This window comes from Eucyclogobius newberryi, unplaced genomic scaffold (assembly GCF_026437365.1).
Source record: "Eucyclogobius newberryi isolate DKJ021-1_F unplaced genomic scaffold, fEucNew1.0.hap1 SCAF_19, whole genome shotgun sequence".
Classification (NCBI taxonomy): Eukaryota; Metazoa; Chordata; class Actinopteri; order Gobiiformes; family Gobiidae; genus Eucyclogobius; species Eucyclogobius newberryi.
The window spans coordinates 16,789,028-16,813,174 of record NW_027315823.1 but is presented as its reverse complement, the minus strand read 5'-3'; the positions used below and the strand labels follow the sequence as shown (position 1 = coordinate 16,813,174).

Sequence of the window (24,147 nt, the reverse complement as noted above, 5' to 3'; positions counted from 1 at the left end):
ACTTAGACAACACACTAAATATAACAGATAAACAGTTTCACAAAATTTGTTTGGCTCCTTTGTTTTAAAGAGGGACTATTGCAGTATTTCTGAACCAATCTCTGCATCACCTCAAGGTCAAATTCTTTGTTACAAACTATTCATTATTCAACAAGGTTATGGTAGACTTTTTTTGTCCCCGTAGGGATATTTGTCCTCTGCATTTGACCCATACTTCAAAGCCGCTGGGGCATCTCCTCAGGAGCAGTGGGCCCCACAGTACAGCGGGTCCCATCAGGGTCCACTCCCAGGGTCCCAGGGTCCCATCTCCAGATCGTTGTGGTAGGCTCGGTCAGGACTACCTTCGCTGGTGGATTTGACCTATTGTGCATGTTTTTGAGTTGATGGGGGAAACCGGAACGCCTGGAGAAAACCCACTCAGACACCGAGAGAAACATGTCTTAGGTGAATGAAAGTCCCTGGCTGCTGGAAAAATGGAAGGGGTTGTTGAAAGTGTTGAAAAATGAATGAGGATGATGAGAAACCATTTCTAAAATCTAGGGCACTCAAGCTCTAAGTTGCATAACCATCACAATATAAATGTGTCTAAACCCCCCAAAACCCACCTGAGCATATTTTGAGGTTTTAACTGTGTAAGCTCATTTTTCCAACAACAAATTGAAATAAAAAAATATGTATGGCGGGCAATTCTTTGAGGCATTATTTCTCGCATGGTACCTCACAATTCGATGCAATACACATTATGGCTCACGATACAACAATGTCACACAAGGCATGCGATAATGGCAATATTGCTCATGATATTCTACGTTATATCAGAACCCAATACATTGTAAGTACATTTTTCTTAGTTAAACCATGACCTCCACAAGAGACAAGATGAAATAACCTTTCATAAGGGACATTGATGACACTCCCACCTCCGGAGTTACAAAAGCTCGCGTGACGTGTGCAAAGCCCGCACGTTCGCCATGTGGTTGGTTAATGGCCTTTTTGGGGGAGGTAAGATTATGTCACGCACAAAAAGTTATCCAATACTTTTTTTTTTTTTTTTTTCAAGCGTGATATAACGCACGGCTCTACACGTCAAACCGTCACCCAGAATACAAACCCTAGAGTGCGTCCCGCCCACAGCGCGCACCATGCCAGACGGAAAAGGTAAGATACAATAGACCGCGGTGGTTTTACAGTATTAAGAAGCTTCAGAGTTTATCACAGGGCATGTCCGCGCTAACGGGAGGAGGAATGCTACTGGCCGTGCAGTTTAAAGTGCAACTGTAACATTATGTAGCCTTCTGTTCTCTCTGAGCTTCAACGTTTTGTTTGAAAATGACGGAATTTAGGAGCGCACTAAACGTGTTTGTTTGTTCTGCAAGATGTTGATGAGGAGGACGTCCTTCCTTTATGCGTGACTGTTTCTAACTCATAACTTTGACCCGAGCTAATCTCAACATGTTCCATTTTAGTCCCATTGACTGTATTGATCTGCACTTTTGCTCTCGTGTGCAGACGTGTTGTTGTTTAAAGGTGCAATCTCGCTCCATTCATGTGATTTTGGAAGCTCGCCAGAGTAAGACAAACGTGAACAGAAGCGTTGGACCCCGAGTTCTCAAGTTACGGGGACAGTGACAGACTATGGGGACACAAATACATCATCTCCCAGGAGAAAAGGAGGTTTAGGACCGCTTCAATGTTACCAAATACAACCACAGAATTCCACATGTTGCAAAGACAAAAATAAAGAGACAAAATTATGTGGATCATGTAGGAAATATATGTGTCAACGTCAAAGACAATAAAAAGGATTCATAATTGTTTACAATATAATTTACTGACACAATTTCCCTCTTTTTCATTCTCAGCAATTTTTATTTTTTTATCAGTGCAAATAATCTCTAATGAGTTGCAGATGCTGTGTATCAGAATCAGAAAAGGTTTATTGCCATTGTCAATGAACAGAATTCACAAACATAGGAACTTGTCTTGGTGATTCGGTGCAACATAAAACAATGAACAATGATCAAACAACTTGTATAAGTCAAAAAGAAAACAATTAAAATCTGCTATAGGATCCAAATTAAAAAAGGCTATAAGATGAAAAATTAAAATAGGCTTACTATGTACACAAGATTAACAGTTGAATTTACCGGTACATATAGTGCAGAAAGTGCACACTGCATTGAGTGATTAAATGATGGCTATAGTGTTTAAGAAGTGTATGCACTCACATCCACAATGCATAGTATGTATGATTGAGAACATGCCGTAGGGGGAATTCTCTTCAACACCTCAGGAGTAGAATGTGTCATGTCTTGACAGGCTTGACAAGTCCTGACACTATATAGGAGAGCATACAAAACTTTCCACTTGCTTTATCTCTGTTGCACTGCCTTCCATGGTTTGAAGTGAAAATACTTTGAATACTGTTTTGCCTAGAGCTGGATTGAAACATGACTCATGCACCATCAAGTATCTTCAAAAACTATTCCTGGTGAATATACTTAGGTTAACTTGGGTTAAGTTATTAAGTAAGTTATTTTCTTGGATGCGTGATCAGAATAAAGTTTTACTAGGCAAAGCTGAATGCAGATCTTGTGTTCTTTAGCCTAAAGCCCTTTGTAGTGTAATGGCAGAAAATGGGTCATGTCATGTCATTCTGATGTTGTGTTAGGCCATGACATGTAAAGGTAGGTAGGGACAGAACGAGCTTGTCTTGGGGTGAGAGAGGGTGTTTATCCACTGTGCACGTGAATGAACTTCCACCTCTCTCACCCTAAGACAAGGTCGTTCTGTCCTTACCTACCTTTACAATTACAAAGTACACCTTTTATAGGTGGTAACAAACATAACATAATCACAATCATGTTCAAGTTTAGTGTAGCCAAAATGTACCTCCAGCCTCTACGTGTAATTGGTTCTTGGCTCTGACTCACCTTTACCTTCCTGCAATTAAAACCTCACACAGTCTTAGGGAATGTGCAATAATTTAAAAAAACTGCACATAGGATTATGGAATGTGCATTTCAGGTGCGTTAAATAATGACACTGACCCCTTTTGCTTGAGGCTTCTTTTTCAAAAAAACACCTGAATAAAACTGAAGCTGTTCCTGAACTCTCTGTGCCTTTGTGAAGCTGAGACTCTGTAGTTTTGGATTATCATGTCTGTTTTACTCTAATCATAAGTAGAAACAAGCTCTGCACAGAGGAATTTCAGATTTTAAATCCCGCTTACATTTTTTTGGGTTAAATATAGGTATGAGTAAAGCTGGTTTCTTTAGAGATCAGCTGCATTTGTTGGGTTTTGACAATTCTCTTTTAAAAGCTGAATGTAAATTTACTGATTGACAGGGTTATAGCTTTGTAGCTTTTTATGTACAACATATCAAGCAACTTTAGAGTTCCCTTTTATAAGCTGGCAAAATGGAATAAATAAATAATAAGTCCAACGTCCCAAAGCATAAGGGCCTGTTGTCTTTGGCCTGTTGTATTTGAATATATTAATTACATTTTAGTCAAATTCGATTTTACACCTAGTGTTTTAGTACAACAGATTAACCAGCATTTGTGAGAATTGTAGGCTACAACCATGAGTAATTTCACTACAGGGACTGTTTAAAAAAAACATTTTTAATCTGGCTGAGACCATAACATGCCTTTTTTAATTTGGGAAGTTTGATTTCCTTAGCGGGATCATAGAGGATTTTTTGCTGATTTGAGAACTCAAGTGACTGAGTCCCTTTTTTTTAGAAATGCGCACTCACCTCACTCCCCCCCACCCTCCTGTTCTTTCCAAGAGGCCGCCCACAATCAAACCTTGCACGTGAGCACGCAACATCCTCACAGCTACACGTGTTTATTAGCCGCGACGGATCGCATTGCATTTCCATCTCTTCTGAGTTCGAAGACAGTCTTTCTCTGTTGTCATTTTTGTACTGTACACTGAAGGAATTTGCTAAACACACACCAGCATAGCAACTGTGCATGCGCAGCTAGGGAAACTCAGCTGTCCACGCACGAGGAAATAAGACTCAGATTGCTCGCTATTATTCCTTTAAAGCTACACTAGAAGAGAGAAAATTAAGGATTGCACTGTTGTTTGGTCAAAGTGCCAACAATTGTAAAATCAAAAGTTAATAACATGTGATATTGTGACACATTTAGTCTCAAGCAATACAAAATACATTTTTAAATGTTTGTTTGTTCTTTAACTGTAGTACTGGATATTGGCGTTGTCAGGCCAATTTACCGGCCTTAAGCCCGAATGTATTGGGCCTGCCCCTGAGAGAAGAGAACTGCAGCTGCTGGACTGACGTGGCCTTGTGTTGGAGCAGGCGGTCAGACCTTAACACTCGGAGTCCCAGCCATACATAGCGTACATGTCCCAGCCATACGCCGTATGCTCATGTCCCACATGACAGAGCAGCGGACCTGTCTTTTCAGCTTCAACCTATTTTGAGATGATCCCTAAAGCACTTTGAGAGCCTTGAAAGTGGAAAAGTGCTATATAAATACTATGTAATAAAATAATAAGAATAATAAAAACCTCATCTCCAATTCAAGACCCTACAACTACCAAAATAAAAATGTGGTTGGGCCCTACCTTGCCTGAAAAATTACTTTATTTCAGCTCAAATAAAAGCACTGCTGTATGACCCGGAGTACGAGACACAATGGAAAAATATTGAGTGTAATGTGGTACTGGACGTCCCTATGCTGCCCTGCTGGCAGACAACAAACGGCTGAGTCATTTGGATGAAGTAGAGAATTACTGGGTAAAATCTGTGCTTACGACGATCAAAACAAATAGATGAAATAAAAATGTTAAAATCTTAAGACCTCATGACCAAAATTTTGACAAACGCACCAACCTGAGATTTAAAGGTTGAATGGACGATTTTTTTGGCCCAAATCTGAGTCTCATTTCCTCGTGGCGTGGACTGCCGATTAGTCCTGCCATGTATCAATCATAAAAACGCACCTACCGCTCACCTGCAGCCGCGTGCGGCTCGTCCCATGAGAGCAGCACGTTTCTGCGTGTCTAAGCGCATTGATCTATCATAATGTAGTTCCCTCAGTGTACGGGACTAAATTAAGACAGAGAAATCTACGGGAGACGAGAGATGCGATGCGATCCGTCGCGCTAATGAACAAACGCACGTGTGTGTCGTATCAGTCCGCACGGGGGAGTGCGCATGCGCACTTCCGCCTGCGTTCTCAAATCGCCGAAAAAACGTCCATTACGCCTTTTTAAGATTTGGTTAACAAAAAGCATATACATTTATTTACCAGTTTTTAAAAGTAAATCAAATGAAAAGCTTTGATATGTCCCTTGGCTTGGAGAAACAGGACTTTTATAGGTATAAGTAGCTGCCCATCACAAAGCCAATCACAAAAAAATGTATGACACAAACTGCTCCGGCGATTAAGGACTGGACTGACATTATAGTAACTGACATACGCACAATGGAAAAACATCACATCTGGACTAAATTTGAATATGGACAAATTTGACAAACACCAGATCCTAGCAGTGCCTCTGGTACTAGACTACTTGAGTACCATGGTTTGGCTACTTTACCAAAGTCCTGTATGAGACCTGTATATTCTCTTCTGTGTTTAAAGTTCCAGATACCCCTGTGGAGGTTCTTGTGGATCTTCTAACAAAAGCTAAAGACATAGCCACAGCAAGCGGCAGTGTCCCCACAGAGCTGATGGATCACCTACAGCGAGCTCTGGACATTGCCAGTGGCCTGGACGACTACCTGGAGAAAATTGCGTCACCGGAAAGCGAACCCTTGGCCGCGCTTTACAAGTATGACAACTTCAAACACAAGGCGATGAAAAGAATGTTGTAATTGTTTTTTTATTCATTTTGCTCACAGAAAAACTGTAACTCATGACTGGGACGGTGTGTACAAGGAGGGCAAGACTATGTTCCGGCTTCCTAAGGAGTGCATCACTGGACATGTGGAAGGTAAATCACCATCTACACTAAAACAAAACTGTTAGTGTGAAATACAGTGTTATAAAAAGGCTTTAGAAAGATTAGAAATGCTTTTGGGTCTGTTTCCAGACTAGGTCTACTGTGACTTGAATAGTCTGTGCTACTTGTATTATTATGGTTGTTTTTTTTTATGTCAGGTCAAACTCTTAAAACGCTGGTGCACATGAGTCAGGCCAAGCGAATCCTGGAGATTGGAATGTTCACAGGCTATGGAGCCCTCTCTATGGCTGAAGCACTTCCTGATGATGGCTGTTTGGTTGCTTTGGAGTTGGAGGCATATCTAAAGGAATTTGCACAACCTATTTTTGACATGTCCCCGCATGGAAAGAAGATAATTGTTAAAATTGGATCTGCCTTAGGGGCCCTTAAGGTAATCTTCTAATTACAGAACAGCAAGGTAAAATTGTCTTCGGTTGAATACAATGGCTATGGTTCCAAACCCAAGATCAGGGGTTTACACATTTATATGAAATGTATCAAGGGATAAATCTGAAATAGTAGTAGATAATGCTATTTTTCTTTGTTAATCCTTTCAGGATTTGGCAGAAGCAGGAGAACAGTTTGACATGGTCTTCATTGATGCAGATAAACCTAATTACATCAACTACTACAAGTTTATCCTGGACAATAATCTGCTGAGATTACGAGGTGTCATATGTGTGGACAACTCCCTCTTCAAAGCCAAAGTTTATCTGAATAATGTCACTGATGAGAATGGCCTGGCATTGCGGGATTTCAATGATTTTGTTGTCCAAGATCCTCGTGTGGAACAGGTATGCGCATATTTTTTTATATCGTGTGTGGATAGATAGATAGATAGATAGATAGATACTACTACTTTTTTTCTTTTCTTTTTTTTCTTTTCTTTTTCTTTAGGTGATTCTGCCATTGCGAGATGGGATCACTGTCATCCGGCGAGTTTCTGCTGCTGCTGAATGCTTTAGGACTAAGGTACAAGAAAATATTTTGTCTTTGTATGTCAGGTAGGATGGAATGTGAGAATTCTCCCAAAAGTGCCCGTCAGTGACCAGGCACTCTCACCATAACGTAGGAAAGCACTTGCACTCTCTGAAAATGTATAGTTTATGATATATTTATATATTTTTATATATTTTTATATTCTTATATTTTTAAATTATTTATTTCCAGGACCAAATTCCCCCCTATTTTTCACACAGTGAACATTGACTAATAGTCATGAAAAATGTTTGTGTCGAATTTGAAACCCTTCTTGAAGTGAAACAAATTCATTTGGGGTGGTAGCGCCCCCTACCGAGTTAAATACAATTTTATATGGGGAACAAAATATTTTGTTTTTCAAAATGTTACAAAAATTACATTTTGACGTCTATGATATCAGAAACCTTCCATGTTATGGAAAATCACCAAAAATCTCTGAAATTTGAACATACTTCCCCCTAGGCCGTTAGCCAGATTAAGCTGAAATTTGGTGAGACTCATCTTCAGAAGTGGGCCAGCAAAAGTTATCCAAACTTTTCTTTTAAAAATTGCGGTCTTTGTGCGGCGCAGCTGCAAACATTTCCCTTTATTTGTAAAGTAAAGGGGAGAAGGCACAATAGGGCCATGGATTCAGCATTTGGTGTAATAAATGGAAAATTGGGATGCGTTAGCACCCCCTCCTATTGCATTGCCATAAAGTTCTCACACACTTCAGGTGGAAAAGTTACTATGGAGGGGTTCCCATAGAAACCTGACGTACAAATTGTATTTCCCCAGGCTAATATCACTGATGATGAGGTGTTCCGTGGAGTGAGGGGACGTTCTATTCTGGAGCGTATGCATCTGGATGGGAAGGTGGCCTATGTGACCGGAGGGGGACAAGGCATTGGCCGAGCCTTTGCCCACGCTCTGGGGGAGGCTGGGGCTAATGTGGCTGTAGTTGATATAGACGCAAACAAAGCTGACACTGTGGTCAAGGAACTGAATCTTAAAGGTAGGATTTTTTAACACTATTCTGTGTTCCCAGATATGAAGTAAACATGTTCAAATCTAATATGCATTATACTGATAACAATTAGAATATAGTGGTGATAACATTTTAATGGTTGGTGGAACAGAACTAACGATTTGATTACCCTGGATTGCCAAGTGCATTGAATTGTGGTGATTATGTTGACCAGCAGATGGCAGCATTGTAAAGGTTAAAATAACAACTTTCTTGTTCTGGTTCTTGTTCTTACTTTGGGACTGTACCTCTGAGTTTTACTTTGTGAGTAAAGCCTAAACTAATAAATGCCAACACAAGCATTCTTTTCTACAGGGATCAACAGCATGGCCATCACAGCGGACATTAGTAAATCTGAAGATGTCCAGATGATGATAGACAGTATCATGTCAAAATGGGGAGCAGTGCACATTGCCTGTAACAACGCGGGCATCAACATGAACTCAGCCAGCGAGGACACAACTTTAGAGGAGTGGGACAAGACTTTCAGCATCAACCTCAGAGGGACCTTTATTTGCTGTCAGGTGTGTTATTAAACTGGGAAATGTGAATCTTTTTAAACTGTTTTAGTTTTTTATAATCTAATGTTTTCACAGCTCATAAAATATCAACTACACAATTATTGACTTAAGAGGTGACATAAAAAAAAAACCCGAATCAATATAACCTTCATACCAGATTTCTGCATTAACTGTCACAATTACTTATATTTCTTAAACACCAGCATTTAACATTTAAATGTATGAACTGTAAAACGTTAAGCTGATTTTTTTGTATAATAATAAACAATTACATTTGATTTTATAGAATTCATTAATTCACTAAATATTTTTGTGGATCTGGAAGTTGTTCCCCAAAATGCTACGTGACCTAACAGTTTTGTTGTTTTTTTTACTAATAATAAACTGTATTTATCAAAAAGCTTTTTATATTCAATAATATGTGGATGGCGCCCTACTTAGTATTTATGTTTGGGACTGAACTTCCTCATTCAGAGCCCTCGGCTGGTGTGTAACGTGTCTTTTCTCCCTGAATCCTCCCTCAGGCGGCCGGTCGAGTGATGCTGAAGCAAGGATACGGCAAAATCATCAACACTGCCTCCATGGCCAGTCTGATAGGTGAGTCATGGTGCTGGTCCCACAGCTTCTGACACGTCCTCCTAAATTATTTATCATGCCAATAATAAGTGCTCGTGTAAGTACTTGTACAATATGACGCTAACATTTTATCATAATTGAACATAAAATGGTAGTGATAGACACAAAATTATACAACAATGAAAGCGGTCAGTAGCAAAAAGCAATAGTGAAAATTTATATTTTTAACAGGGAAAATATTTTGTAGTATGTGACTGTTTCAATAATATTATGAAACATTTCTTAGCTTTCCCGTTGAGTAGTGTTTTTTGTTCATTCAGGGAGAAATGATGTGGTTTTAATATGTAACATCTTGTATGTGCAACAAGGCAACTTTTAAAACGGCAATAGAACTACTTGGATATTTCTTTTAAATATATTTCTTTATCTTTGAATTCCTTCTCAAGTAATACAAATAGGTTAGAGAGGGAACTGAACAGTCAAATACAAACTGGGTGTTTGTATATTCAGCACTGATTTTATTCCCCAAATAGTATTTTGACAACTTATTGCTGTATGGTAAAAATATACAATCCAAAAAAATAAAACTCCTGGCATCCTTCTGGATCAAGCTTTGTTTTAAGCAAGAAAACACAAGATCCTCCTTTTTTTTTAAAAGGATTAGGCAGCTTTTCTCTTCCATAACTTTTAGCCCCTCTGAAGCACAAGACAACATGGCAGGAAATACAAAGTGTTGTGATTGCATCTGAGGACGGCACTTTTGCATCATAATAAACATGCCCCGTCTATGGAGCTGTTTGGAGGATGTGAGTGTGGGAAGGGAGTGTTCCTGTGCACCGAGCCCAAGGCCTGGTTTGAGCAGCGGAAGAGTTTGGAGCTCACCCTCTCAACCCCCTCCCACCTCACCCAAAAAGGGGTTCCTCCTCGAGAGAACGACATCACTTCATCAGCAGTATAGTAGTCAAACGGCCAGTAATGTGCCATATGGGCCTCTGTCCAGGCTGCGGGGGCAATCTGTAAACCAGGAGCATGCTGGTAAATAGAGACTGCATAAAAGAAAATGATCAATTATACACATTACACGGAGTCCTTCAGGAATATACTTTATTGGTCGGGACATCTGTTATAATATTGTCATAATGTGTAATCAGATGGGAGCTGTTCTGGCCAAGTGGAAGCCCCAAAACGCAGCTGTAAAAGTCCAATTAAAATGCACAATGACAGCTTTTTGTCCATCTGCTGGAGAGGATATTTGTAGAAGCTGCACGCATTACTAGTACAGTGCTTGGCAGACACAGACTTGTTGGAAAAGTTGGGAAGATATTGCAGGATTATTGAATTGTGAATAGAGCTGAAGAAAGCAGTTACAGTTTTACAGTTTGTTTTATTTATTTTTGCCTCAGAATTTGCCACATTTTCTACTTATATAGGATAGTTTTAGTGCCACACCTTGTCAATTGCAATAATAATGCCAACTGCAAAAATGTTAATCAATATTTATATTACACCTAAAACCCTTTCTACATAAACATATTTTGCAACAAGCAAACGACATTGAAGGATGGGTTAAATGCAGAGGATGAATTTCCCTATGGGGACAATACACTTTAACCTTAAACAAGACCACTATTCTTAGATTAATGTCAGGTTTATGAAAACGGACCATGATTAGAAGATGTCTTCACCCACCATGAGGATTCTTGTTATTAACCCTGAGGCTTCCCTATGGACATTTTTGTCAATTTTGCCAGTTTTTCAAACTTAGTTGGCCTACTATTTTGGGTCTGTTAATGCTAATGATACCACATTGTGTCCCCAGGCCCATTTCTTGTTTTTATATCAATTGAAACTAACAAAAATGTTTATAAAGTTCTTAAAAATAAAGGCACTTTTTACTGAACTTTTAGGATTAGGGCAGGGATAGCTTTGGGATTTTACTGAAAAAAGATTAATCTATTGTGTTATAGCTGTTTTTGTGAGTAGCCATTTATGTCCTTAGGGTCTCAAGTATTTTTTTATTTTTTTTTTTTAAAATTTTTTAGGGAAACCTGAGGGTTAATTGGCAAATAGCATATTTTACTTATTTAAACCACTCTATACATGTTTTACTCTTTTGAAATGATTTACCTATTTTTTTCATTTAGATTGTCTTTTCTCCAAAAACGGTTTGAGTTTGCTGTTCTCTAATATAAAGATGAATGCACTTCAGGGCAATGTACCACAGTGCTTTGATCCTTCAATTCATCTTCTGTCAATACAAACTAACTTTGTTTCATGGTAATAAAGTCCAATGGAAATGTGTTTTTTTTTTGTTAATCATTTAAAAGCTGTATGCCAGATTAGCCCCATTTATACTACACAAGTAACAGAGACAAAAATTATTTAGTGGCTAAACTTATGAGGGTGCTGGTGACTCCTCATCTTAACACTTCCCCAGCACAGTGGCATATAAACATTCTCTAACAGACATTCTGGGGAAAGGGTACCTCATTTGATTCCTTATCTGAACTGAACTCGATGTAAAAGGCGTGCCTGGTAAAGTGCATGTTTCCTACCTCTTGAAACGACCAATAAGTAGCAGGATGAACCATAAAGAGCGCTTTGGAGAATGCTTCCTTTCCCACTTCTCTGGGGATTACAGCTCTTTTAAGGCGGCAAAAAACATCAATGCAGGTTTATTTAAAGGATGAAGGAGTTTTCTGAATGGTATTTTGGGGCCGTATCATCAGGTCTTGAGCGGGGATTAGCGCTGTTAGCCGTTTGGAGCTGCTGTGTTTCCTGTCCTGATAAGTGGGATTTCACCTTCAGTCTGCATGTAAGCCCCGTGCTGCGCTCCTCCCCACTTGCTCCTCTGAGGTCCTAGCCTCTCTTATCCAGCCCAGTCTAGCCTTATACCTGTTATACCTGTCTGCACTATCTGCTCTATCTGCTCACACAGACGAGACGATCAGCACATTTATACATCTTACTTGACTGGTGCTTCTCAAACTGTGGGTCGGGTGCAGCTGGTTCATGAACAGAAGGAGTCGACTTACAGATTGTCAACCTAAGTCCTGGTTAGAGCTGATTTAAACTTGATTGTATTGTGTTACTTCTGGATTTTTCTCCTTTTAGCCCAGAATGAATTATCATACAGCTTTGTTGGTGCCTTGAATGTATTTTGGGCACATGGTATAAACAGTTCTAGAGGCGTGTACCATCTAAAAACAGAACATGTCTATGTCTTGACAGTCAAGCCATAGTAGTTAACTATACACAATATTTCAATGTTAGCTGCTTATTTGGCCGGTGCAGAAAGTTTGCAGTATGCATACAACAATCCCAACTGAACCTGTGTTGCCAAGCCTGCAGATAGAGGACACATACTTTCATACTTAAGTTTTTCTCCTCCTCAGTTCATGGACAGGCCATGCCTTAAGTTCAGCTCAGAACCTCCTGTCACCTTTGAAAAAGACCACCGTTTTTTTATGGGTTTTACAAGAAGGTTTATTAATAAAAATGATTGTCTGCAGGTACTGGGGTTTAGGTAGAACTCAGATCAAAGAGAACTATTATCGGATTATTTCCAGAGTTAGTGGTAGGAACTTGCTATCAAAATGAGGCTCATTCTGCTTTCGAACTGGACCAAAAAACACAACTCAACTATTTGGCCATGTTTTAGGGGGGGGGGGGGGGGGGGGAATTAAAAAATACCAGTACAACATAACATATTTTGTGTATGTTAGTTAGTTACTTTATTGTCCCTGCAGGCAAATTTGTATTCACAGTTGTACATTTAAATCAACATTACAATTGTCACCAGTAAAAGCTATATTTTATTTCAACATAGTATCTGGGGAACTTTATCTGTCGTGTTTATGAAATTTGAAATGGAAATTCTGCATGCCTAACCCTTTTAAAACTCAAGCTTAATTGAGCGAGCTAGATTTATCTTCAAAGCCTGTTCTCTCCCCTGGACCGTCCCACGCCTTTCTGTAGCTGGCCTGTATTTATCATTCGTGGTCTCACACTGAAGCCATTTGGCAGTCAGATCGGCAGGTGATGAGGTTAACTACTAAAGTTGTATGTAACTTGGAGCCCTCCTTATGATAATTAATCAACCAGCGGAAAACGAGCCCCTGTCCCGGCGTCCCACGCAGTGTGCAGCATCTGTGATGGTCAAAGCAAACAAATGGGTCCCGCCTTTGTTGCTAAGGACAGAGCATAACTGAACATTATGAGCTATTAATTTTACATGGCTCCTGTCCCCCCGCAGCTAATGGAAGAGCTTTTATGTGTCCACCACTGAAAACTGCTTATGTGTATGTATTCAAAGTGCAACAATGCTCAATAATGTGTTATGTTTTGAGTTTTTTAATTTTTTTCCCTTGTTTCTTTCAGTGCCTCATCCACAGAAGCAGCTGTCATACAACACATCTAAGGCAGGAGTGGTGAAACTCACCCAAACCCTAGGCGCTGAGTGGATGGGCCGAGGAGTCAGTGTTAACTGTATTTCGCCGTAAGTCTTCAGATTTCTTGACATTTTTTGACAATCAGAACCTCATTGAGATTGACTTGAGACTTGGGTGAAAAGTATCAAATATCATATACTAATCAATACTAAAAAGTATAGAAAGTGGATACTCATTTGAACAAGTATCAATACTAGAAAACAAATCAAATAAACAGGAAAATATCTGACTTTTCCTGAACAGTTTGAGAACGACCTTGAGCTTTGTCCACATGTAACAGAAAGAAGTACTATTATTTTATGTTGGAGTAGTCTATTCCTTAGTATTAAGAGCAAGTTCGCAATTTTAGAATCATGGCAACAATACTTGAGATTATATCATAAAATCACTTAAAATCTGAATTAAAAAAAAACACACAGGTCTAGTTCTATATTAATTGCTCAGTATAGATAATAATAATAAAGGATTTGTATTTTCTCTTGCATTGATCCAGCTCGTCTGGAGATTGTACCAGTCCTTTTAGAATAAAAGTGATTTTATGATATGAACTTGTTTAAAATTCCTAGCACTACAATTGAGCTGGGAAAAAGAATCGGTGATTAGCGTGCTTTCAAATGGAGAGCCCCATTTGAGAACAACATGCTAATTTAAGTCTTCAAACAATGCATCCGTGCTTAATTAGATGACGTCTTGAGGGATGAATCAAGCAAACACCCGCGCTTATTGTTCTATTCAATTAGGGAATCAAATTAGCAACCTCACGCCAAGTGCCACAAAAGAGCCTTGTTTGTATCCATTTGTCGGTGCAGCTGAAAAAGAGAAAAGCAAAGACAGCCATGCGTTAAACTGAGCATCCCTGAGTCCCAAATCTGTCCATACCACGCTCGCCTTTATTTATCTGCTGCTTATTTGCTCATTTTAATTTGCAAATTCTCTTTCCTATCGTTAACTCGGCGTCTCAACGGGCTAGCCATTTTCCTTTTTGAAGTGACAGTCGGTAAATATGCATAAAAAAAGGGGACACAATTAGCGCTCGCCAGGTTGACTGGAGCCACGTTCCATTGGCAACTTTAGCTTTAGCGGTGATAAGCTGCATTATCTGGAAAATTGGTTGAGGGAAAACACTAGCTCTGATTGCCAGGAAAGCCTCCAGATAACGGGCAGCTGAAGAGAAATATAATTGAGGTGGAATACGTTAACCAAGGTGTCGCATGCTCCTTTGGATGTGCTAATGTGCCCAGATGTTGGAATTCTGTATCAAAGGCAGCGGATTGATGGGACAATGGGGTAAAGCCTGTTGCTTGTAGTCTCTGCCATGTCACCTGGGTAAAGAGTTACATTATGCAAAGTGGAGTGTGTTGACAAACGGATTTAAATGGACACCTTCTGATGTTAACTACTGTAGCTTACTCCTTGTGCCACAGCCCAGTAGCAGGTTACAACACACCATTTAACCCTATACAAAGTTGTCTATCTGTAATGTTCAACTAGGAACCGTGTGATTGTACTAAAGGGCACATAAAACGTAGATACAAATGTATATGCAAAACGCTTGAGGTGAAAAACGTACTGGTCATGCATCGTTCATCTTTTGTTCTTGTAAAGGCCTGAATAATACAGACTCGGATTGTATTACACTTTTAGTCTGGTCTCTACTTCCTCTCCCGCATCTCAGGCCAAACTCGAACTGAGCTGTGGAAACCGCACCGTTTTCAGTGACGCAGAGGGACACGGACACGCTAGCCCAGGCATGTCTAAACTAGGGCCCGGGGGCCAAATGCGGCCCTCAAACCAATTTTTGTTGGCCCTCCAGCTCCCTGCTATGTTGGCCCAAACAACAAAAAGTAGTATGTTTTACTGTGAAATTGGGAAAATTCAGGCATTTTGATGTTATACCAACCTAATATTAATGTTCTAGGTCTAATTAAAGGTGTGGAGGCTCATTGCAACTACGTCAAATGCAAAATTTCAAATAATTCACTTTGTCATTCAACAAATTCGACATTGTCAAGTTGTTTGTGGCCCTCTGCCCCGATTTAAGTTTCAAAATGTGGCCCTTGGTGAAAAAAGTTTGGACACCCCTGCGCTAGCCGTTATGGTCATTGATGTCCTATGAAAAAGTACATTAATGACCATAACGGCTAAACTGTTAATAGCCACAGTTTTTACCCAAGAGCCATTTAAATATTATTACTCAAGTGGAAGTAAAAAGTAGTGACCCAAATATTTACTCAAGTAAAAGTATTTGGAGAAACTACGGAGTAATGAGTAAAAGTTTTTGTAAGTAAAATCGCGTCTAGGATTTATAAGTTAATATAATTTAAGTGTAAGGCACATTTAATATTGATCCCAACATAAAACATTCTTCACTACTTACTCACAGTGGGAAGACTGACCAAAACTTTTACTCATATTATTGAAGTAGAAGTAAAAGTATGGTGTTGAAAAGTAAATCATACTTTGCAAAGTCAAAGTACCTGTTTTCAATCAGTTATTTGGAGTAAGTGACCAAAGCCAACTCTAATTGATCATCAAGTAGAACAGAACTTACAAAACATGCCTTTAACCACACCCATGTGTAAGTGGTTCGTTAGTTGTATCGAAAATGGTTAAAAATATCACAAATATCGACTAATTATTATTATTTCCACCCCCGCACTCTGAGCCGCGTCTACGCCACAATAAACACACAAGATGCCACCATGCGCTTTTTATCTGAGAATAATCGGGTTTATTTTTGTCACTAAAAGCTGCCACTCTGACTCTGTATTGTGATGCCCCGTGATTCCATTGTGTGCGACTGTGGTTTTTTTCCCCTCCCTCTTTTAGTACACGTCTGTCATTTTCTTTCAGGGGCATCGTGGACACCCCTCTCATCCACTCGGAGAGCCTGAAGCCCCTGGTGCAGCGCTGGCTGTCAGATATCCCTGCTGGTAGACTGGCTCAAGTGACAGACCTGCAAGCAGCGGTGGTCTACTTGGCATGTGACGCCTCCGACTACATGACAGGGCATAACTTAGTCATAGAGGGTGGGCAAAGTCTGTGGTAGAGTCCCCATTTGAAGAGATAAAAAAACTTTAGTCGTAGAGAGCCTGGATAATGGAAAGTCTCGAAAAGAACTCAACCTATTAAATTGTTCTTTTTAAAATCTTTATAAGAGTTCATGTGCTGAAAGATATGATTGACCAATAATAAGAGGCCAGTATTCCCACAAGCTATCAAGAAGTGATTTCTTATTAGCGGAGTGTGACTTTTCACAATCTAAATATGTGATTAAAGATGAGAGCTATTCTAAACATTACATTATTTTTACTTCTGATAATAAAACTGTCAGGGTGTTTTATATGACCACTATTGAAACACATGATCATATTTATGCTCTGTCTTGTGTTGGGTCAAGTTGTTTGACTTGGCTCTCATTTCCATGCAAAGAACGAGCTACATGTTAACTAGTAATAATACTATATATTATAATATAAAAGATTCTAACTGTATTGGCTTCTAGTCAATCTTCGCTAAAAAACTGCTTAGTAGCCATCCTTTGGGTGTCCGTTTCTTGACTCACACAAAATCCTCACGAACAAAAACTCACGTAGTCCGTGGTGCGTTTATTTCTTTTATTTTATTCATCAAAAAGATGCTGCGATATGCGGGATGTGCGCGGTCAAAGACCGTGTCGGTCACCCTCTGACTTCCATCTCGACCCGTCTCACCTGTTCCCCTTTTACCAATTAAGTTTGGCCTACTTCTCTGGCCCCGCCCTCTCCCCCTCCATACTGAAGCATGACATAAATTATACATTTAACTTAAGGATTAGACTTAGTTAATAATTAGAAAATTAGGAATTTATACTAAAGATTCAGATTGTAATTACATGATACTTATTTATACTTAAACAAAAAAAAACACTTAATTAATTCCATTATTGCTCTAACATCTCCAGCCCCTAATTGCTGGCCTAGCAATTACAAATATAACAATGCATAATTTTATACCCATATTTAAATCTAATACTCAATTAAGACTTAGGTTTTCCTTTGTTTTAAATAAGAAAGTTTGGGACCAGTCAGTTAGTTCTGAGGCAGGTTCAATGTTCATTAATCTTCATTCTCCAATACCAAACATAGTTTGGTCACAGGACGTTGCAGAATACCAGTCTTAGTTTTAATAAGAGCACTTCGCACTAATCCTTTACTTCCAGGCGTTGTTTGCAGGACCCATCCTAGTATCCATGAATTCCTGGGAGCCGTGTGATCCACGATAACAACATCACCTGGTTGTAAATTTCTTTTGACTTTGTTCCATTTGTTTCTTTGCTGCATTATTGGGAGATATTCTCTGACCCATCTTCTCCAAAAAAGGTCAGCGAGGTACTGCACTTGTCGCCATCTTTTCCTAGAGTATATGTCATCTTTGTCAAATAATCCTGGAGGCATAACAGGCTTTGTTTTAAGCAGCAGGAGATGGTTTGGTGTTAATGGTTCCACATCATTTTTGTCATCTGTTACTGTTGTGATGGGCCTGTCATTCATTATTGCTTCCACTTCGCAGATCATTGTTTGTAGGGCCTCATCATCCATGACTTGTTCCTTCATTATAGAGCACAATATCCTTTTCAGAGTTCGGATAAGTCTCCCATACACCTCCATGGTGGGCTCCTCCTGCAGGGTGGAATATCCAGTTTATGCCTTTGTTTAGGAGTGTTTCACTAATCTTGTTGTGATTTAACTCTTCCAGTGATCTTTTAAGTTTATCTGCACCAACGAGGTTTGTGCCTTGGTCTGATCTGATACTTGATACAGTTCTTCTGCGACATATGAATCTTCGGACTGCATTTATACATGAGCTCGTGTCCAGACTGCTGGCTACTTCCAAATGCACTGCTCGAGTGTTTAAACAAGTGAAGATTACACCCCATCTTTTCACAGTAGCTCGACCCCGTTTTGTTTCAAATGGTCAAATAGTCCACACCAACTGTGCTGAATGGTGGCATGTTAGGCAATACTCGATCTTCTGGAAGATCTGCCATCTTCTGCTCTCCAGCCGCAGACTGCATTCACCGGCAATAAACAGGTTCTGATGATGTTGCGTGCGGCAGCATTAGCAGAGGACATCCAGTATTTTTGATGTAATTTTGACAACATATGGTTTCGACCGGTATGACCAATTTGTTCATGGATGGCTTTGAGGATCAGTTTAGAGATGTGGGACCTTTTAGGCAAAATTATAGGTTTTTTTATTTTTATGGGCATAGACAGTTTGTTGATCCTGCCACCAATTCTCAACAGTCCCTCATGGTCCAGCCTGGGGTCCATTTTGTAGATTGAACTGTTCTTAGGGCTGTATTTTGTCCATTCAATAAGGTCAATTTCCTGTTTGTAATGTTGTGTTTGTTCATATGCAATAATACATTGTTCAGCATATTCAACATCTTTCACTGTCAACTTATTCTCATTTTCTTTCAAATTTTCCTATTTGTCCTTTTCAGTAACAGTCCCTTAAACTACAGGATCCATGCAACACTTCTTTTGAGTTTATGCCAATCCGAAAAATACTCCATTAGTTTGCTGGTGGGACTTATTTGTGCAACATTGACAGTGTTCACAAAGACATCCTTTTTGACCTCGGGGTCCTCATTTGAAACAGAATATTTCATTGCCTCCGGAATAGGTGGCCATTGTTTTTCATTTTGTTCTAAGAAAGCTGGTCCTTTTATCCATCTTTTGGATTTTAAGAAAGCCTCAATGCTCAAACCACGTGAGGTATCATCTGCAGGGTTTTGCCTTGAATCCACATCTCCACTGGTCCACAAAAGACAATGCCTGGCTAACGGCAATACGGTTTGCAACAAAAGTTTGAAATCTTCTTGACTGGTTTTGAATGTATTTCAAAACAGACTAACTGTCTGTCCAGTAAACGGATTCTTTTAAGTCCATTTTTAGCTCTGCTTTTAACATGCGATCCACACGGACAGCAAGAGTGGCAGCTGTGAGCTCCAATCTGGGGATAGTAATTTTCTTTAGAGGTGTTACTCTTTGTTCAGCAAGATGAGAGTTATTAGGCATAACTGTCTCTGTTGCGGAGCGGCAATGGTAAGTAACAGTTATCATCTTTCAATGTGGCGTCTTGTGTCATCATATTCGTGAACTTCATGTCCTCTACTGACATTTGGAGCATTTCTTCATATTCTTTTTCAGGAAAGTCATGACTATATTGTTGCCTCCAAGTTTTCAATTGAAATGCGGTTCACTGATGCCACAGTTCGACCATGTCGGTCCACAGCTGCAGAATTGAGTGGCCCATTCACCACCCAGCCAAGTAAAGTTCTTACAGCATAGGGGCCGTTACCATGACTATTTATAATCTGCCATGGTTCCATTATTGCCTTTGGCACATCTACTCCAATCAGGAGTTCCACGTCCGCATCAATTTGTTTGAGTTGTATTTCCTTTAGATAAGGCCATTTGTCGATGTCAGTTTGCGTGAATGTTTCGTTTCGTCACGTCACTGGAATATTTGTCTGAGTGTACGTTTTTTCCAGGTCGATAGTTATTCCCATTTACATCACTAACTTGTAAACCACTTATTTCATAGCTGTCAACGGGCTTTCTTTGTCCCATTGTTTGCAACAAAACTTGTGTCTTTTTCCCGTTGATATTAAGTTGTCTCATGATGTTTTCTGTGCAGAATGTGGCTGTACTTCCAGGGTCAAGGAAAGCGTATGTGACGATTGTCTTGTCTCCTTTTGCCGCTTTTAGCTGTACAGGCACTATCGACAGTTTAGTCACTTCCAGCCCCAGTATCACAACTCTCTTTTCCATTGAAAATAATGTGCCACTGACAGATTGTTTCAGTTGCAGATTTGAACTGTCCATTGAGCGATGTATATGTAGCACACTTGGATGTCTGCCTTGACAGTATTCACAAGTCATTCTTTTACATAATTTAATCACATGTCCCTTGTTTAAGCAACCAAAGCAAATTCCATTGTTTTTAAGCAGTTGTACTTTTACATCATGTTTCTGTGCTTTAAGGTTTTCACACTGATCCAGGGAATGATTTGCTTTTCCACAAATACAACACACAGTTTTACAGTTGTTTATGGTCATGACAAAACTGCTGCTCTTATTTCTCTGTGGACGCAGCTGAGGTCTTGAGTCTATTGCCACAGTGGGGTTTTGATAGGTTTTTCTGGAGACATCTTGGATTTCACCAAAGAGAGGGTCTAGTAAAATACTAGCTTGTTTTTCAATAAATGCCACCAGGTCAGAAAATCCTGCTAGGGTTTTATTTTTCTCCAAGAGCTCATGTGCCACTGTTCTCCACTTGAGTTTATATGGCAGTTTTGACAGAATCAGCTTGAGATTAGATGTTAGATTCAATTCTTGAATTGCCTTCAACTGTTTCATTGTGTTACAACATCCTCTCAGATAAAGTGCATATTCATGCAATGCATTTCCATCCTCTGGTTTGATATTGTTCCAGTTAAGAGCCTTTCCATGTATGCATTTGCTATTTTGATTTCATCTCCAATGTCTTTTCAAGAGTTTGTGCTTCTTTATATCCCAGAGTTATGTCCATTTGAAAACAAGCTCTTTTGCTTGGCCACTTGTATTTTGTTCCAAATAAGTCTGTCATCATCATTATTTGTTTTATTCTCAATGCCATACTTAAATGCTCTTATGAATGTTTGAAAATGTAAAGGATTTCCATCAAACACTTGAATTTGTCTGGAGGGGAGTGAGGACTGTTGCTGCTGTGACATTAGGAGACTGGTGATGTCATTTTGTTTTTGAATAACAGAGCAGCTCTTTGGAAAGTAATGCTTCAGAACCTGTGCTCGAGTCACTTTCAGAGTCACTTTCTCTTCCAGGTGTGGCTCACAAATACAGGTGGAGTGGGGTTGGACTTGGGATTTCTAGATTTCCCTCCATCCGGTAGTTGATTTATAACGTGTTGAAGTGGAGTTTTGGGTATCGTAGCAATGTCAGGATAATTAACAGATGAGCCCTCAGAAATGCCGATCGACACAGTCTTCTTTGATGCTTGTGATATATTGATCATGCTTGTTTTCACTCTCACTCAGTGCTTTGTGTGACATTGCATTTTCAGCACCAATTGTCCAAAACCTTTAACATGGCATCAGATGCAGCGATATTAGTTGCCAGCTCCATTGTCTCAAGTTTAGCGTTGATTTTGGCCTTCTCAACTTCCATTGCATGTTTTTCAGTTAGCACAGCCATCCGAGCTTCCATAGCAGCCTTTTCAGAGGCTAGTTTCAGGCGCTCTCTAGAGGCACTGGAGCTCTGTGATTTTCCAGAATGAGCTTCCTCTTGATCGAACAGACACTTGTGACACATTTGATGCACTGTCCTTTGGTTCTACTTGTTGGTCTGGACTCATAATCCATGAGTCAACTTCCATCATAAAAGAATTAAAGATTTCCATTTTAGGCTCATACCAATCAATTGTTTCATTTTCTTGTATTTCTGGAGGTAACAGTCTTTGCACTGCTTCATGACATGCTTTAAACTCCCTTAATGCCACTTTAAAATGTTCAAAAATGTTTGTATTGAGAGGATTAGAAAGAAGCGCTTTAATTTCATTCATTCGTCTTGTACATGCGCCCAGCCTTCCTCTGCGACTGGCACTGAGCCTTTTGAGGTCATTTTCCATTTCATTTCCACGTTCCTCCGTTTCATTCATTTGTCCAGATCCGTTTGCACAACTTTAGTGATTGTTCCAACTTTTTCCAAGAATATTTTCCGTTTCATTTACAATCCACGCATTTGGTCAGAAAGCGCCAGATTGTTCAAATGTCCAAAGCCACAATTGCGCTATTGATACTCACACGGCGCGAGCCTCGCGCTCATCCAGCGGCGTCTCTGATTCATTCATAATTCCAAACGTGTGCCACGCCCCGGCGCGTCTTTGTTCCGGATTCCAGCGTTCCCGTGTCTTTGACTTTACCGGGTCTTTGACTTTGTATTGGCTTCTAGTCAATCTTCGCTAAAAAACTGCTTAGTAGCCATCCTTTGGGTGTCCGTTTCTTGGCTCACACAAAATCCTCACGAACAAAAACTCACGTGGTGCGTTTATTTATTTTATTTTCATCAAAAAGATGCTGCGATGTGCGCGGTCAAAGACCGTGTCGGTCACCCTCTGACTTCCATCTCGACCCGTCTCACCTGTTCCCCTTTTACCAATTAAGTTTGGCCTACTTCTCTGGCCCCGCCCTCTCCCCCTCCATACTGAAGCATGACATAAATTATACATTTAACTTAAGGATTAGACTTAGTTAATAATTAGAAAATTAGGAATTTATACTAAAGATTCAGATTGTAATTACATTAATTTGATACTTATTTATACTTAAACAAAAAATACTTTTCTTAATTAATTCCATTATTGCTCTAACACTAACTATGTTACAAATGTGAGAATAATCAGAGCTGATGGTCATTAAAGTTTACAGCAGACGGTCTACAACACTGTAACCCAACAATCCATTGTATTGATACAGTCACATGTTAAGTAAACTGGGAAGCATTCTTTTTCTTTTTTTTTATAAATGTAAAATATGAGACCTGCGAAACTAAATAAATGTCTCTGGGTGTGCAGTTTCCTGGAAGTTAAAATAAAGCGTTCCATTGTCTGTTACTGTTACTTAAACCAATGGTGCTGGTTTGTAAGAACTGTATGTGTGATATCTTGGAATTAAAGAAAAACAAAATACAATGAGTGCAGTATACTTTTTTCCTGATTAATTGAATTCACATCTGAAAAAAATGTGGTTTTAAAGGAAAAGTAAAGGACCTTATAAAGTATAAACAGTAATGTGAACTGAGACTATTGTATTTATGTTTTTTATGTAATGTATACACCAACTATGTAGCACCCTGCCCTAGACAAATTCTCTCGTGGATAGTAACATATATTCTATTCTCTGTTGCCATGTGAATAAGGAAGCAAAAAGGCTTAAAGTCAAACTCTTTTCAAGTGTCAAAAGTGCAGTATCCGGAGAGCCTGTCTCGGCGGACCTATAACTGCAAAACTGGACATGTTCTAAACTCTTGTGTACCATCAGCACAGTCACAGCTCTTGGGTTCAACACCGCTCTGCCCCGTTTCTTGCCAAATGGCCTCCAGGAGTGGTACTTGTGCTTAATTGCTCCATTAACTGTTTGTGTGCTGAAAAACAATACTTAAAGGAGAGGTTAGCTGAGGACGTGACCCTAACTGCTGCAATTATGCAAAAGTAGGAGCCCAATTAGCTCGCTCTGCAATATGACACTGTTGGTATTTATGTGAACAACTTCAACTTGTGTTAATTTACATAATTGGGGGATTGGTTCGTTAATGGGAATGGTAAGTGAGGGGATTCTATTAAGATATGCAGTTAGATCTAATCATCTCTTCGCTTCTCGGAAATTTTTCTCCACAAATACTCAAACATCACAAATGACTGCAATTCGTATTATTTTCTTTTAAAATGTTGTCCCCCAAATGGTTGCATGTGCTAGTTTCACAGATCCACCACTGAGAGGCAGTGTAGAAGCAGCTGCTGGAGACAGACAAAGTTTTCCTCCAAGAGTTTATCCAGCAGGATGTGAGGATGAAAAAAGAGGCT

General features: G+C 39.5%; 1 protein-coding gene across 1 annotated transcript; it reads left to right on the top strand.

Moving 5' to 3' along the window:
• The first annotated feature begins 1,099 nt into the window (after window positions 1–1,099).
• On the top strand, window positions 1,100–16,623 carry LOC140365462 (uncharacterized). The gene is made up of 11 exons (XM_072451909.1): window positions 1,100–1,158; window positions 5,623–5,812; window positions 5,883–5,974; window positions 6,142–6,374; window positions 6,541–6,777; window positions 6,881–6,955; window positions 7,742–7,958; window positions 8,286–8,494; window positions 9,016–9,088; window positions 13,448–13,565; window positions 16,372–16,623. The coding sequence occupies exons 1-11, from the start codon at window positions 1,143–1,145 to the stop codon at window positions 16,565–16,567; spliced, it is 1,656 nt and encodes a 551-aa protein (XP_072308010.1). The 5' UTR covers window positions 1,100–1,142; the 3' UTR covers window positions 16,568–16,623.
• Window positions 16,624–24,147: the final 7,524 nt, after the last annotated feature.

What these genes read in the sequence shown, in the direction of transcription:
- LOC140365462 (XM_072451909.1), top strand. An exon ending in CATCACTGGACATGTGGAAG is followed by an intron (nt 5,975 to 6,141) that starts GTAAATCACCAT and finishes TTTTTATGTCAG; the next exon opens with GTCAAACTCTTAAAACGCTG. An exon ending in AGTGTTAACTGTATTTCGCC is followed by an intron (nt 13,566 to 16,371) that starts GTAAGTCTTCAG and finishes ATTTTCTTTCAG; the next exon opens with GGGCATCGTGGACACCCCTC.